This window comes from Meles meles, chromosome 10 (assembly GCF_922984935.1).
Source record: "Meles meles chromosome 10, mMelMel3.1 paternal haplotype, whole genome shotgun sequence".
Lineage (NCBI taxonomy): Eukaryota > Metazoa > Chordata > Mammalia > Carnivora > Mustelidae > Meles > Meles meles.
This window is the reverse complement of record NC_060075.1, coordinates 74087779-74104195: the sequence shown is the minus strand read 5'-3', so window position 1 is coordinate 74104195 and position 16417 is coordinate 74087779. Positions and strand designations below refer to the sequence as shown.

The 16417-nt window shown below is 36.4% G+C and overlaps 1 protein-coding gene across 4 annotated transcripts in view; it reads left to right on the top strand.

The window, feature by feature from the left end:
* Nucleotides 1–16417, top strand: part of CDK14 (cyclin dependent kinase 14) — a 723342-nt gene that overhangs the window by 200642 nt on the left and 506283 nt on the right. For all 4 annotated transcript variants that reach the window (XM_046020428.1, XM_046020430.1, XM_046020427.1 and 1 more), the window contains one exon: nucleotides 7553–7798. In XM_046020428.1, coding sequence (XP_045876384.1) covers nucleotides 7553–7798 — 246 coding nt within the window. The remainder of the gene's footprint in view (nucleotides 1–7552; nucleotides 7799–16417) is intronic.

Genomic DNA, 16417 nt, shown 5'->3' with positions numbered 1-16417 from the left:
CTTTCAGATGAGAATTGTTTCAGAGCTTCAGTCCTATTAGCAACAGCAAGAAGACTACCTGTTTGAGTGAACTTTCTCACATCTGATTTTTTAATTTGACAGAACCTTGCTGAGCTTTCTGGTGGGCCAGGCACTGAGTGAGGCACTGTGGGAAGAGGGCGCAGTAATGCAGACAACCTTCTTGCCTGTGTGGAACTGGATAAGAAGATTCTGAGTCCCACATGTGCTGTTTCTGGGGTACCTGGAAAGAATGGGACTCTGCAAACCACTGTGGGATACGGATACATTGTAAAAGCATCATACTAAGTAGGAGCTAACTAGCAAGAATTGTGTGGTGAATGTAACAAAGAAAATCACAACCATAGGCATGTTTCTATACAAGTATGCTATTTTAAGGAAGTTTACTTTATGTTAATGATAATTTTCTGCTTGTATTTTGTTGTTTTTTGGTAGAAGGCAAAAACGATAGATTTTTGAAGTGCTTAAGAATGTTTGTGGGAAATATTTAAAGTTTAGGAAATTTTGTTGAAATACTCTTTCCCATCAAAATTAGGAAAAGGCTGCCACTCTTCTGCCTTCATGTTAGAACACTTTAGAGAAGCTGGTTTTCCACAGTGCATAGTTCACACTGATTTTTATAATTATCAAGTGTGCCATAGACAGGTCTATGAAATGAGAGGCCACCTGACTGGATATAAGAATATAGGTCCCTTAATATAAAGCTTGAGGAAATACATAAGGCCTTACTTGGCAGTACATTCCATAAGAATATCTCTTGTTTCAATTATATAGATTCAGAGAATTTATCCAAATTTACAGTTAGAGTACATCTTTCTCCTCAACTTAACAGAAAACCTTGTGAGTCTTATTTTTGTCAGAACTGTTAGCACAAAGAACGGCAAATTAAAGGTTTATATGAGTTTATGTGATTCCAGGAACTCGTTAAGTATTAAGTTCTTTCTTTCAGCTTTGATGGTGTCTTTACAGCTAGCTCTTCTTTCCTCTGCTGACATGTTGAAGTGACATTTGTATTTAGCCCTTCCTAATATATTTTGCTTTAGCTCTGTTGGTGTATATGTGTTACAAGTTTATACTGCATAGTTAAACTTCCCTCATAAAAGTTTTTCACATAATAGGAGAAAACCCAATGTTCTTTTTATTTTATTTATTTATTTATTTATTTTATTAACATATAGTGTATTATTTGCTTCAGGGGTACAGGTCTGTGAATCATCAGTCTTAGACAATTCACAGCACTCACCATAACATATACCCTCCCCAATGTCCATAACCCAACCACCCTGTCCCTCCCCCACAACCCCCAACAACCCTCAGTTTGTTTCATGAGATTAAAAGTCTCATATGGTTTTTCTCCCTCCCCGGTCCCATCTTGTTTCATTTTCCCTCCCTACCCCCATGACGCCCTGCCCTGCCTCTCAAATTCCTCATATCAGAGAGATCATATGATTATTGTCTTTTTCTGATTGACTTAGTTTGCTTAGCTTAATCCCTCTAGTTCCCTCCATGTCATTGCAAATGGCAAGATTTGGGGGTTTTTTGATGGCTGCATAGTATTCCATTATATATATATATATATATATATATATATATATATATATATATATACACCACATCTTCTTTATACATTACTCTGTTGATGGACATCTAGGTTCTTTCATCATTTGGCTATTGTGGACATTGCTGCTATAAACTTTCGGGAAACCGAAATATATCTGATAAAATATATTTTACTAAGAATGTTCAAAGACCTTGAATAAAAAATAGAATATAGGGTTTAATAGAATGTATGGTTAGCTCCATATTCTCCTTTGCAAAACTAAGAGATGTTTCTGTGGCTCTATGCTTCCTGGTGCTATTTTCAAGGATAGAGTTGCAGTCCAAATATGGTCACCATTTTCCCATTATCCATGTATCAGTTCAGTCCACGTTTGCATCTTTTTATATTATCATTTTATATACATTTATGGCGTCACTTGATTTATATATGCATATGTAAATCTCCTTTGAAATTAAGAAGCTAGTAATATTTTATGGCTGAAACACAGAGATTAGCTTCTTCCCGAAAGTGTCACAGTAAATTGAAAGACCTGTGGATTTTTTTCTTTTCTTTTTTTCTTTCTTTAGATTTTACTTTTCTCAGCCATGTTTTATAGTTCCTGTATATAGATCTTGCACATATTTGGTCAGAATTATCACTAAATATTTTATATTGTTCAAAGCTCTTTGAAATTGTTTTTTATTGTCTTTATTTTTTGTAAATTGTTTTTTTATTTTAAAATTCTAATTGTTGCTAATATCTAGAAATACAAATGTTTTTGTATATTGATCTTATATCTTGCACCCTTGAGAACTTATTTATCAATTCTTTTTTTTTTTAAGACTTTATTTATTTATTTGACAGACTGAAATCACAAGTAGGCAGAGAGACAGGCAGAGAGAGAAGAGGAGGCAGGCTCCCTGCTGAGCAGAGAGCCCAATGCGGGGCTCAATCCCAGGACCCTCGGATTTTGACCTGAGCTGAAGGCAGAGGCTTTAACCTACTGAGCCACCCAGGTGCCCCTTATTTATTAATTCTAGTGGGTTTTTTTTCTCTAGATTTCATTGGATTTTCTACGTGGATGATATCTTCTGTGAATAAAATCAGCTTTAGTTCTTCCTTTCCAGTGTGGGTGCTTATTATTTCTTATCTCCTGCCTTGTAGCATTTTCTAGAATTTATAATACAATGTTAAATCAGTGATCAGAGTGGACATCCTTGATTTGTTCCTGTTCTTAGGAGGAAGGTATTCAGTTTCTCACCACTAACTTTTATGTCACACTGCTTTTTTTTTTTTTCAGTTTGAAGAAATTTTCTTCTATTTTTTTGAAGTTTGTTTTTTAATTTCAGTTAGTTAATATATAGTGTTATATTAGTTTCAGGTGTACGATACAGTAATTCAACACTTCCATACATCACCCTGTGCTCATCACAAGTGCAGTCCTTAATCCCCATCACCTATTTCATCCACCCACCCCCCCCCCCCCCCGCGCCCTTTGGTAAGCATCTGTTTGTTCTTGAGAGTTAAGAGTCTCTTTCTTGATTTGTCTCTCTCATTTTTTTTCATTGCTTGTTTATTCCGTTTTTTAAATTCCACATATGAGTGAAATCATACAGTATTTCTCCCACGCACTTACTTCGCTCAGTATTATACTCTCTAGTTCTGTTCATGTTGTTGCAAATGACAGGGTTTCATTTTTTATGGCTGAATAATATTCCAGTGTATGTATGTACCACATCTTCTTTATCCATTTATCTATCAGTGGACACTTGGAATGCTTCCATTACCTTGGCTATTGTAAAGCTGCTACAAACACAGGGATCCATGTATTCCTTTGAATTACTGTTTTCATATTCTTTGGGGAAATACCCTGTAATGTGATTGCTGTGTCATAAGATATTTCTATTTTTAACTTTTTGAGGAACCTCCATACTGTTTTCCACAGTGGCTTCTCCAGTTTACATTCCCACCAACAGTGCACAAGTGTTCCTTTTTCTCCACATCCTGGCCAACACCTCTTGTTTCCTATGTTGTTAATTTTAGCCATTCTGTGTTTCTATTTTTAATTGGTAGTGTTTTTTATCATAAATGGGTACTGGATTTTGTCAGATGCTTTTTCGAGTCTGTTGAGGTGATCATATGATTAAAAATATCTATATATTATTTATTGCTGCATAACAGATTATCCCAAATCTTAACATCTTAAAACAGCAGACATGGTTTATCTAATATTTTCTGTGGGTCTAGAATTCAGATACTCCTTAGCTGGGTACCTCTGGCTCAGGGTCTTGCTAAAGTTCTGATCAAGCAGTAGACCAGAGCTGTGGTTGTACTTGAAAGCACAGATCGTGTTGGTGTTTTCAGGCCCCAGTCTTTCTGCACATGTGCCTCTTGACGGGGCTGCCTGATGGCATAGCTGCTGGCCTTCCTTAGGACTACGTGATCTAAGAGAGAGGGAAAGAGTACCAATACAGAAGCTAGAGTCTTTCTATAATTATTTCTCTGAAGTGCTATTCCATGATTTCTGCCATTCTATTTATTGGATACAAGTCAAAAAGTATAGCCCACATTCAAGATCTGGGGACTAAGTAAGAGTGTGACTATCTGAGAACTGTTTTAGAAACAGCGTGCTACTATTATTTATTGAAATAATAAACTACACTTTTTGTGTGTGTTAGAGCGAGAGTGCTTGTGAATGGGAGTTGGGGGAGGGGCAGAGGGAGTGGGAGAGAGAGAATCTCAAGAAGGTTCCATCCCCAGTGCAGAGCCCAAGGTGGGGCTTGATCTCACAACCCTGTGATATGACCTGAGCCAAAATGAAGAATGAGACGCTTAACCAACTGAGCCACCCAGGCGCCCCTAAAATGGTAACCTACACATTTTTGAATGTTAAGCCTTACTCTCCTTCCTGGGGTTAATTCTACTTTTTCATGATTTATTATCCTTTTTACGTACTATTGGATTAAATTTATTAAAAGCGTGCTAAAGATTTCTACATTTATATTCATGAGAGCAATCAGTCTGTACTTTTCTTATAATATTTTTGTCTGGTTGTAGGTTTGGAATGATGTTGGTTTCATATAATAAGTTGGGAAGTATTCTTGCCTCATTAATTTTTTTTTTTTTGAAGCATTTCTCTAGAATTGATGTTATTCCTTCCATGTATGGTTTACTTTGCCAGTAGTGTTGCCTAACCCTTGCTTTTTCTTTGTTGAAAGGTTTTTTTGGCTACAAATTTAATTTCTTTAATAGACGTAGACTTATTTAGTTTATATGTTTCTTCTGGAGTGAGCTTTGGTAGTTTTTGTCCTTTAAGGAATTTGTTTCGTCTACAAGTTGCTGAATCGATTGGCATAAGGTTGTTCATAATTATATTTAAGTCTGTAGGATATCATGCCTCTCCAATTTTTGATATTGGCAGTATGTGTTTTTTTTTTTACATTTTATCCTTATCAGTCTGGCTAGAGGTTTATTTATTTATTTTTTAAAAAAATCTTCTCTGAAAACAAACCAACCAGCTTTTGGTTTCATTGATTTTCTTTATTGCTTTCTGTTTTCTATTTTGTGGACTTACATCCTGGTATTTATTCATTATTTTCATTCTTCTCGTTATTTTGAGTTTTACTTGCTCTTCTTTTTCTGGTATTTTAAGGTATAGTCACATTGCTTGGAGACCTTTCTTCTTTCCTACTATATGCAATGTACTCCTTTAGCTACATTCTATCATTTTGATATTTTGTGTTATTTTCATTTAGTTCAAGATACTTTCCAATTCTCCTATTGTATTATTTAGTTTCTAGATACTTACTGTCATACTTAAATCTTTTAAATCCCTTCTGGCTCCTTTTTAACGTATTACTGGTTTAAAGCAATTTGATTTTGATGTACCTTCATGTTTTTTCTTTGTGTTTCTTATACTTGGGGTTTGTTGACTTCTCAGGTCCATGTGTTTATACATTATTGTAATCTACTTGCCTCAGTTATGTGGGTGGTTTCATACCCACTATCATATCCTTAAGAAGAAAACATAAATCCTTAAAATCCTTAAAATATTGAGTGCATCTCATCTACTTGTGATAAATTGTTAATTTTTGATCATGGATCGAGAAATGTGCCTTTAATCTTTCCAAGACTCCTTCAATAGTATTATGGTTTGCTACAAAGTGTGATGATATCCTTCTCATTTGACTTAATTAAAATTCTACTTGTACTTTGCAGTTGAGTCATACTTAGGACAGGACTGATGCTTAAGTTTGTTTTTTTTTTTTTTTTTTTAAGATTTATTTATTTCAGAGAGAGAGAGAGAGATTGAGAGAGGAGGAGCAGATCGGGGGTGGGGCAGAGGCAGTGGGAGAAGCAGACTTCCTGCTAAGCAGGAAGCTGATGCAGGACCCTGGGATCAACACCTGAGCCAAAGGTAGATGTTTAACTGACTGAGACACCCAGGTGCCCCACGATTTAATTAAACCTTTTTTTGGTTTGTTTAAAAATTTTTAAGGAAGGAAGGGCATAATTTAATTATATCTACTTTCCTACTTCAGCAGTTTAAAACAATTTCATTGTCAGACACGTTTATTTTACCATTCAAACAGTGCGAGGCATATAAAAAATTAGTAATCTTACCCTTTACCAGTTCAATTCCACATGTCTGGAGGTATCTTATGTTAACAGTTTGGTGTGTTTTCTTCTATTCCTTTCACTGTGCTCACACATACACATACAGATATTTAGGTCTGTGTCTGTCTCTGTGGGTCTGCATGCATATCTGTATCTGTATGCGTTCATACTCATACATACATGTATTTCTCATGTGGAATCATCCTTACGTAACACTCAGATACTTTGTATTTTTTATTTTAGCAATATGGGATTTTCTTCTGTTTTCCTGTTTTAAAAAATAAAGATATGGAAACTTCACAGCAAGAAAAAGAAAACTTTTTAAAAGCAATTTCAGAATTACCTTTTCTCTAGAGAGAACAGTAAAGTTTACCTAGCTTCGCAGACAAGCTAGATGCCATAAAATTATTTAATAAGAACAACAAAGTCTCCAGAGTATAAAAAGAATGAAAGGCTTAGAACATAGACTAGGAAACAATGGGGGCAAAAGTCAGAGACTAAAATAAAATGAGAGACTGGGGCAGGCAGGCAAGGAAATGAGGGAAGTTGGGAAGCATATAGGGGTCTTGTGGATTTTGAAATGAGTGCTCTTCAGCGTTTCTCTTTTACAGCATTATTTCTATGCATCCATTAGTTTTGGTATTAGAAACAATACTGTTGTCAATTTTTCAGCATCTCTAACCATTACCTCTTTTATATGCTCAAGTTTTATATTCCAGTTTGGAGATGAACTTAGGATGGATTTACTTTTGAAATACATGGTGATCTTTTCCTCTAGCTGTGTTCGCTGCTTCCGTGATGACCTGTTAGTTAAAATGCCCTTCTGATTTAGCTCAACTGATTTAAAAAAAATTACTGTTATTAAGGCAAGTTGTCCAACTTCCTAATGATTCACAATCATTGCACTTGCAGGCAGGTGGTAGAAATTGGGACAGGGGTCAAGAATCACATTAGGGTTCTTGGGGAGGGGGGTTATAGACATTGGGGAGGGTATGTGCTATGGTGAGGGCTGTGAAGTGTGTAAACCTGGCGATTCACAGACCTGTACCCCTGGGGATAAAAATACATTATATGTTTATAGAAAAAATAAGAAATAAATTAAAAAATTAAAAAAAAAAAGAATCACATTAGGGTTCTTAGTAGTCTGAACCTTAAGCTTCCCATTTTATGGACAGCATTTTTAGTGTCTGCCCTAGAAGCGGAATAATTATGAGGAATTTTTCATACTGGGATTTAAGCTGGTATTGTTTTTAGAGTGTGGACTTTCTGGGTATTTCCTGAAATGGAAATCAGCATGCTTTCTAGAATAATAAATCGAGTGTTTCATATTAAAGTTTTAGTGGGGAGTTTTGAATTTCTTTCTTTTTTTTTTCCTAGATATGTGTCACAAAGATGTCTACACGGAACTGCCAGGGAATGGACTCAGTGATCAAACCCTTGGACACAATTCCTGAGGATAAAAAAGTCAGGGTTCAGAGGACACAGAGCACTTTTGACCCGTTTGAGAAACCAGCTAATCAAGTGAAGAGGGTGCATTCAGAGAACAATGCTTGCATCAACTTTAAGTCTTCCTCCACCGGCAAAGAGTCTCCCAAAGTTAGGCGGCACTCCAGCCCCAGCTCGGTGAGTGCGGTCTTCTTTACCCGCGGGGAAGCTGAAGGAGTGTCCCTCTAACAGTCATGGCCGCTGTGCTGGAAGAGGACAAGGGGCTTTCTCAGTGCCTTATTATGTGCACTCTCTTGGGGTGGTTTAGTGTTTTGGGAAGAGAGAGCACAAATCTATATACAGACTCTTTATTCGTAAGTACCTAGCAAGCAAATGAGAAATGATTCAACTAATTTTTGGAAAAACCATTTTTTTTTTCCTAGTTGTTTCCAGTTAGAGGATTTATAATGAAAGATCCTTTGGTATTTCAAACCCTTGGAAGAGGATATTGAACTTTCCTGTTTTTGTGGGCAATATAGTTTTGGGTTTGACAAATTCACAAAGAATGTCATTTCAGAGTAAATGTTCAAATGTATTCACTTGTCTTGTTCCAGTTTGTTTTCAGTGTAAACTTTTTTTATTTTTAAAGATTTTATTTATTTATTTGACAGTCAGAGATCACAAGTAGGCAGAGAGGCAGGCAGAGAGAGAAGGGGAGGCAGGCTCCCTGCTGAGCAGAGAGCTCGATAGGGGCTCTATCCCAGGACCCTGACTGAGATCATGACCTGAGCTGAAGGCAGAGGCTTTAACCCACTGAGCCACCCAGGCACCCCCAGTGTAACTGTTTTAAAATTTAAGAGCTAGATGTTGAAATTGGTCTCCTTAAGGAGAAATCCTGTTCATTATAATGTAATTTTCTTCCTCATGCTGAATTAAGGCAAGGCTTGCCTTTTGACCTAAGAAGGTATAAGTTCTGAGGTGAATTTTTGACTGTAAATTTTTACTGAAACTTATATTTCTAAAACCGGTTTGCATTTAGCCTTGTAAAAACCCTTATGATCTTTTAGAATTAAGTAACTTTCAGATTTAGCTTACACTTAAGAACTACCTTGAAGTAGATGTTCTAAGAGTTTAAAAGGTAAGAGGAGGATGCTAAGAGAATTTTGATTCTTTCATCCTGCTAAGAAACATGCCATTCTACAAATATTAAATATTAAATTTGATGAGGGCAAACAGAGCCAGAAATGTCAACTGCTAGAAGAGTATTGACACTTCAGTTCAATTAAACTGTATGACACTGCACAAATCTGGTCACATTTGGTGTTAATGAAGCCAAAATAAATATTATCAATGCAGCATTTGTGAGGAGCATTAATTATCTGCTTTTTTCCCAAACTGACCCTGTAGTCTTGTCTGTGAGTATGAGGTAGCATCTGTCTAGGTCACAGATACATCACTAACTCCTGGGAGAACTTTTAGATTTAGTAGCATTTTAGAAGAAAGAAGTTGTTGGGAATGATTAAGCCTATGTTATGGAAAGAGAATTATATATATTTTACTACATAGTTATCATAATATTATATATCAACCTAAAATGATATATAGAAATTGGCATTTTCAGATATTGCAGTGAGGCATACTTGTACTAAAGAATTATTTACCTTTTATCTGAAATGTAAATATAACTAGCTGTCCTATATTTATCTCAATACTAGTTATGATCTGCTGGTGCATTTCTTCTTTTGTTGCTCAGATTATTTCTACTTTAGCCATTGGGAGCTCTTTTAGGTTGGCTCTTTTGCCTTTTTGAGATGTCTTTGTCCCTCTGTTTTTTTGAACATGTCCTTACCTTCTGGTCTTACAAGACACTTTTGGCTTATATTGTGTTTTTCTCAACCCCAGATCTAAAACCAGCCATTTCTGCAAAGAATCTCAGTTCCTTTTATTGGAAAGTGGTGGTTAGAAACAAGGATGTGGGTGCTGGCTGTGCTTGTTGCTACTGGGGGTCACGTAGTTTTAAACGTCAGTGTGTGCATCATAATATAAGTGATGACCATGGAGTTTCTGTATTTTTAGTATTTAATAAGGAATTAGTTTCCTAGTTCCTAGTTCTTATCAAGGAAAGTTGAATCTTGCCTGATGCTTTTTGTAGTTCCTCTAAAGTTCCATGTTATCTTTACTAAAGTAATGCTGAAACATAACTTAAAAGATGAAATAGATGGGTCTGGGAGGATGGCAGTGGCATAGGTTTTGAAACTCCTCTCATAGCTAGAACAACTAGTATAGTTAAAGCAAAACCAGTAGGTAATATTGACAACAACTACAGTTGACAAGTATCTTCATGCACCTCAGAATAGAAGTGAGGGAGAACAGACCGTGTACAGTTTTCAGAACTGCATGGTATTAGGAAGTGTGAGGATGGAAATCAGGGAAGGGGAAAGGACTACTCCTCTTTGAGACTATTCTCAGAAACACTCCCCTCCACCGTTGCCATCAGGTACATACTGGCAACTTGTTGGGACATTCTTAGGACAGTGACAGCAACTGGGAGGGACTTTGATGGCTTCTGTGAGTAGGTGAGTGCAAGGAGACCAGGGTGGTGTACTGATAATGGAGTAGTCTGCTGGCCTTTCTGTGACTTCTCTAGAATGTCAAATTGAAGCACCGTTCCAGGACAAAGCCCTGCACTGAATAGAAAGTGCTCAAGCAGACTTCTGTGTAGATCCCATTCAATGGGGGTGCAAAGGAAAGGCATGGTCCAGAAAGAAATGTTGGAGCAAAACAGATGAGGGAAGATCTCAGTGTGTGCTAGATTGTCTTTATTTTTTAACTTCGTGAAACAGATGAAAGAACTTTATTCCAGGAAGCTTGAAAAAGCTTGAAAAAAAAGCTATCTTGGCCACACCCCTCTCTTAAACTACTGAATAATTCATTTTACTTAAAATAACCAATAGAAAAATTATTGGTTGGATCCCATACGAAACCATGAGAAAAAAAAAGAGAGACAAAAGAGCAGAATAACATTGTTATAAATAATGAAAGCGAGTTAGAAGGAGATGAAATTATCTTTACTTGGAGATTTTTGATGATGTATCTGGAAAATCCAAAAGAATCAATGAAAATACTCTAAACAGAGAGAAGTTAGTGAAATAGCAGGTTATAAATTAGCATACAAAACCGAAGGGAAACCTTTTTAAAAGCAAGAATCACTATTGAAAACTGATAAATAAAGCATATGACTAAGCATTTATTTTCTGTGATTCCTACATGAAATTTACCCTGTGGTAACCTGGTTTTGATGGGGGGAGGGGACTGTGACTTTATCTTAAAAATAATCCCACTACTACATCAAGAAAGAATAATATATTTAGGAATCACAATTTGGTAATCCCTGGTGAAGTAATACATGCAGGTAATGATTGTCAGTATTTGCGGACATCACCAAGAGCGATAGCCAGACATTATGATGTCCTAACAGAAGTTTACACAGAGCACCAACAAAATTAAACCTGAATCTGAGCAGGCCTCGAGATCTAACCACCGATTTACAGCATACAGAGGAACACATCAAGAGAGAATTTTCTCTGTTGTGTTCCTATCCCCAAATGTATTCCCCTGCTTTTTAACTTTTAATACATGGTGTTTGTAATCTGGTGATGCTGTAAATGCTGTTCATAGCAAAGTCAAATGATATACTATGATTGAATTTCTTTCCTTGAGGAACTTAAATTTTTTTTTTTTCTTGAAGTATAGTAGACACACAATGTTTCATTAGTTTTAGATGTACAGCATAATGATTTAGCAACTTTATCCTTCTTTGCATAACTTTTAGATTTTTCTTAGTTGTAATTGCTTTCTCTTCATTTATTCATAATTGATATAATGAATTATTATAATTTCAGTTACAGATTGGGTCCCAGATTATTTAGTAAAACTATGAAACTTCTGAAACAAATCAGAATCGGGTAACCTATCAGTTTTTCCTCCCTTGAGATTGTCCTTGAAGTTGTCAGTCCTTCTAATCCAATCTGGACTACTTGATCTCCAAACTTGCTATCCTGAGGCTTCCCTTCACCATCTTCCTGAAAAGTTTCTTTTCTATCATTTTTGTGTTAAATACCTAAGCTTTGGGTCATGTGTCTTTGTTGTTCTTCGTTCATGTCACTGGACATATGACCATGCCATTTTTCATACTTGGTAACTTGGTTAATTATCTGGGTTAAGGATTCTAGTTTAGAAAATAAATTTTTTTCATAGCCTTTTGAAGACATTGCTTTGTTCTTTTCTAGGTCATTTTAAGCTCTAGACTATTCTGATTCCTAACTCATTCTTTGTGGAAACTTCTAGGACTCTGTTTTCATCCCTGATGTGAACCTTTTTCTTGGTACTCAGGGAATCTTTTTAATTTTGAAATTAATTTCTTTCAGTTTTAGAAAATATTCTTTATTATTTATTTTTTAATTTTCTTTCTGGTTTTCTCTGCTTTATAGACATTTAAAAAAATTCTAATGCCTCAATTAAAATTTTAATTAATGCTAATATTTATTTCCAAAAGCATTTTTTCCTCAAATGTTCTTTTGAAAATCAACCTGTTCTTTCTCAGTGAATAATATATTGTCTCCTGTCTTAAAATTGAATATACTAAATATAGCTTGGGGGAATTTTGAAGAGTTGATTTTGTTTGTTTGTTTGTTTTTTACTATACTTCCTAAATGATCTCGAGTTTCCATTGAGTTCTTTATTTCTCTTTATTTTTTTGGTCTGTGCATTGTCTGATGAGATTTTTAATTTTGGTGAGTCTAGATCATGCCTTTGGAAAGAACTCTTGACTGAGTTCATATTATGAATAATGTGCAAAATAGTTGATCGGAAGTTCTTTGTGCCACTGGTGCTTGTCAAGTGGAGGCCTTAGCGTAGGGAATGTTAGAGAAGACCTAGTCATTTCCTAGGAGGACTATCAGATTGTCAGTATCAATCCATTTTTTCCCTTGGCTGAGTTGATCCCCCAGAACAAACTTACTAGTTGATTTTTTAGGATATGAAAGCCTAACTGCTGTTTTTCTGAGATGATCAAGAAGGGGCCCCGGGTTTCCCAGTCCTACACGAACTTTCTTGTGCTTTATTTCCATTCAGTATGACTCTTCATCATGATTTCCACTGTATTTGGTGTCCCAGTTCTGACCTCTGTGGTTCATCCTCTTCAGAGAATAGCCTCTGCCAGGGTTCAGTGTAGGGCAGACACCTGACCAAGAAAGGCAAGTTCCCAGGGGAATGACCTGTTCTTTAAACCCACTCCAACTAAGCACTTTGCTTTTGGCCCCTTGTTGAAGTTCAACTTCCAATTCTTGAGTGTTTCTGGGATTCTGATTTCTTGATTTATGCCTTTGGTCATTGTCCTTGTCAGCGGCCTCCCATCCATCTGTCTCCCGTCTCCCAATTTTTTTTTTTTTTTTTTTTTTTTGGTATCTTGTCTGCATTCTTCTTGTTCTATTTGCTGTTGTGAATTACGATTTTATTGTCAGTTTAGTACAGATTGGTGAGGGGGAGAGATAAATACATGTGTTAAAACCACCATGTTTAACTAGAAATTTCCACTGTTTCTCTCTTATTGTTAATTTCCTTTAGATTCTCTTTCTTGAGTTTCTTACTGGGCTCACCCTTTCCTGTTCTACCCCAGGAAGTCTTTCTTATATATCAGACCACTTAATATTACTTTGTGTGGAAACTGCTTTGCTTTCTTTTCTTTGCAGGAGTTTTTAACCTCCATTCAATATGCCTTAGAAAAAAATGTCTTTGCTCTTTTCTCCTCAAGTTGGAAATGGTTTCTTTTCTCTTTTAGCGTGGTGCTATAATACTCTGTTTTATTCTGACTTCTTTTTACCTACAGCCTTTCCACTCTCTCTCCTGTTGTAATGGAAGAGGGTATTTTATGATACTCTCTTTTATGGAAAGACTCTTTTCCTTTGGATTCCTTATTGGGCAGAAAATGGAAGCAGTAACACTTCCTATGTAATACCACTCTGTAGCCCATTCGGTGGTGTATGGGTCTGATCATTTCATACCCACTGGCATGGGAACTTTAGGACAGATTTTGTTATAAAAATTTTTAAAGGCTAATAGACACCAGAGTAGTCCCTTTACCCAAGGGCCAGCGAGTTAATGCCGTATCTTTATTTTATTGTTATTTCTTTGAAGTATTAGTTATATTGAATAGACTCTGAGAGCACTATTGAGGAGGGAAAAAGTAAGCACAGGTGTGGCCTTGCACTGAGTCCCTGTTTTAGTGAGGACAACAGGATAGCTGTTCTTTTTTCTTGGGATTTCTGTGATGTGTGTATTATTTGATACCACATCTTCCCAACCGGGTATATATCTCTCCCCTGTTCACATACTGGTCATTGCTAGGAATCCTGACTCAAATCGAGAAACCCAGAATACCTTGACCTCAGAGACTATCACATTCATCTGTATACTTCCTGAATTTGTTTAGGTGGTAGCACTTCAAAATTGTGATTTTTTTTGAATTGGTATATTTCAAGAGGTATTTGACAGCTTTTATTTACTTCAGACATTTCTTGAGAACGTGCTCTTCCTGGGCTTCCGCCCTGGGTAGTGTTTCTTTCCCCTTTTCCTACCACCTCCTCCATCCCAGCTGTGCTCCTCAATAGCTAGAACTATTGAAAGTGCTATGGGAGACTGCCTGTCTTGCTTGCCCAATTTAGAAGGGATTTCATTGAGCTGTGCTATCATAAGCTAAGCTTAAAGAGACCATATTTTCAGAAATTCATATTTAAAGTCCTGTATACATTGTACCACAGAGTCCTCCAAATGTACCTCCTCCCATCTCCAGATACATCTATATCCCATGATAGGCAGGCCCAGTCTGAAGAGGGGAAGAAGAGTAGGCTTGGGAGTCCTACTTCAGTTCTCAGGTGTTGATCATTGGGGGAGGGGGAAGGAGGGTGTCTTATCTTGGTATTGCCTCCTTCTTGTGCTGAGGAGAACATTCCTAGATAGAACCAAGCCCCCTCCTCGGTTGTTATCACCTGTATCTCTCAGTGTAGCAACTAGATCTGTTTTCTAATCAAGTTGTCTATCACCGTGGATTACCTTAGTGTGACTGTGTAATCAGGCTAGACATACAGGTTGATAGAGCCTCTTTCTGAGATCAAAGGCAGAAGGAAAATTAGCAAAGGAAGATTTCACTTGAAATTCTTATTTAATTAGGTATCACAAATGCTTCCTACCTTACCACATCCACTCTCAAAATTATAATATAATATAGTAGTGCGTATTGTGGTTTTCCTGCAATTCAGGGCATCATCAGTAATTTAAGCAAGGGGTTATGTATGAAGGTTAAAATCAATTTTCCATGAATTCAGTATGAAACTGCAGACATTCCTATAGCCTTGTCATGGTATCATTAGAATGATCATAGAGGTATACTCATGCAGTGTATAAAAATGCAGTTCAAAAATCCATCCCTGCTTTTAGGAGTAGGGTTTCAGTAGATGACAGATTTATTCATAATCTAATGCCTCTTCCATGAGGATTAGGTCTTCATGGGAAGATTCCACCAATGGAGTAGTGGTAAAGAAAATAGATCTTTGATTCTAATTAACTTCGTTTGATTTCTAGCTCTCCCTTTAGCTATAGGATGTTAGATTTACTTCTCCAGTCTTTAAAATCTTCATGTTCAAATGAGGATACTAATAGAACCAACCTCAGCGTGATGTTATGGGGATTAAATTTAGGTGCTGTATTTGAAGTGATTGGCTCAAAGCCAGGCACATAGCAAACACTTGATATTAACTAGCTGCCATTGTTAATTACACAAACAGTGAACTAGAGCTAGCAAAGGCCGAGACCATCTCTTTCATGGCAGGGTGGCAGGCACCATTCAGCTGGAATATTATCTTCATTTTTTCAGTATCTGTGCCAGTGTTCCCCTCCACTGGTCCATACAATTCATGGTTCTCTGTACCTTTATTCTAGTATTAAAAAAATGTATTTACGTTATCTCATTAAATTCCACATCTCTGTGCAGATAGTGTTGATTAGTAATTGCTGATTAGCTCTCAGTATTTCCAGTTGTCTAAAGTGCTATCTTAAGCTTGCACTCTAGTAGGGAAGTGATAACTAGAGAATAGTTGCCTCATAAAGCTGTTTCCAGTCCACCCATGCACCTGACAGCAAAGAGCCAAAGATAATATTTAGGGTTGAGTACATATGGGTTTGATCTAACATCTGTTTAAATGTGATGATTTAATAAACTTGCAAGAAAAAAATTGGCAAACCAAGGGCCTGAGCTTTAATTATCAAACAAAATAGGACCTCTCCTTCTGAATTATTCTTACTTTCACTCATTTGATGGGCAGGATTTTATTATTGGCCTCTTTAATGACTTCAAATGTGGATTCCTTATTTGTATGTGTAGTAATTACAGATCAGAAAATTTCTGGTCATTTAAAATAGGGAACTGACTTTACAAGACTCTAACTCCTAAAGCTCAGACTATCTTAAAGTTATGCCCTTTCCATAGGCCCATTCTTTGTAGATAAAATTTTTTAGAGAGATGTTATATGTGTATGGAGCTGTGAAGCTAGCATGATTGATCTGTAGATGACAGTGTATTCCCACAATGTATACATATTGGTTTCACAGGAAGAATAACATTGATTGCCTTAGCGTCAGATGTGGCAAAGTATTAATTTTCTGCCATCATGTATTAATAGGGTGTATATGAACCATGGTAGTTAATGCATCCAAATGCACTTAATTAGATAAATAGAATACTTTGTGCCATTTGCATCTTCT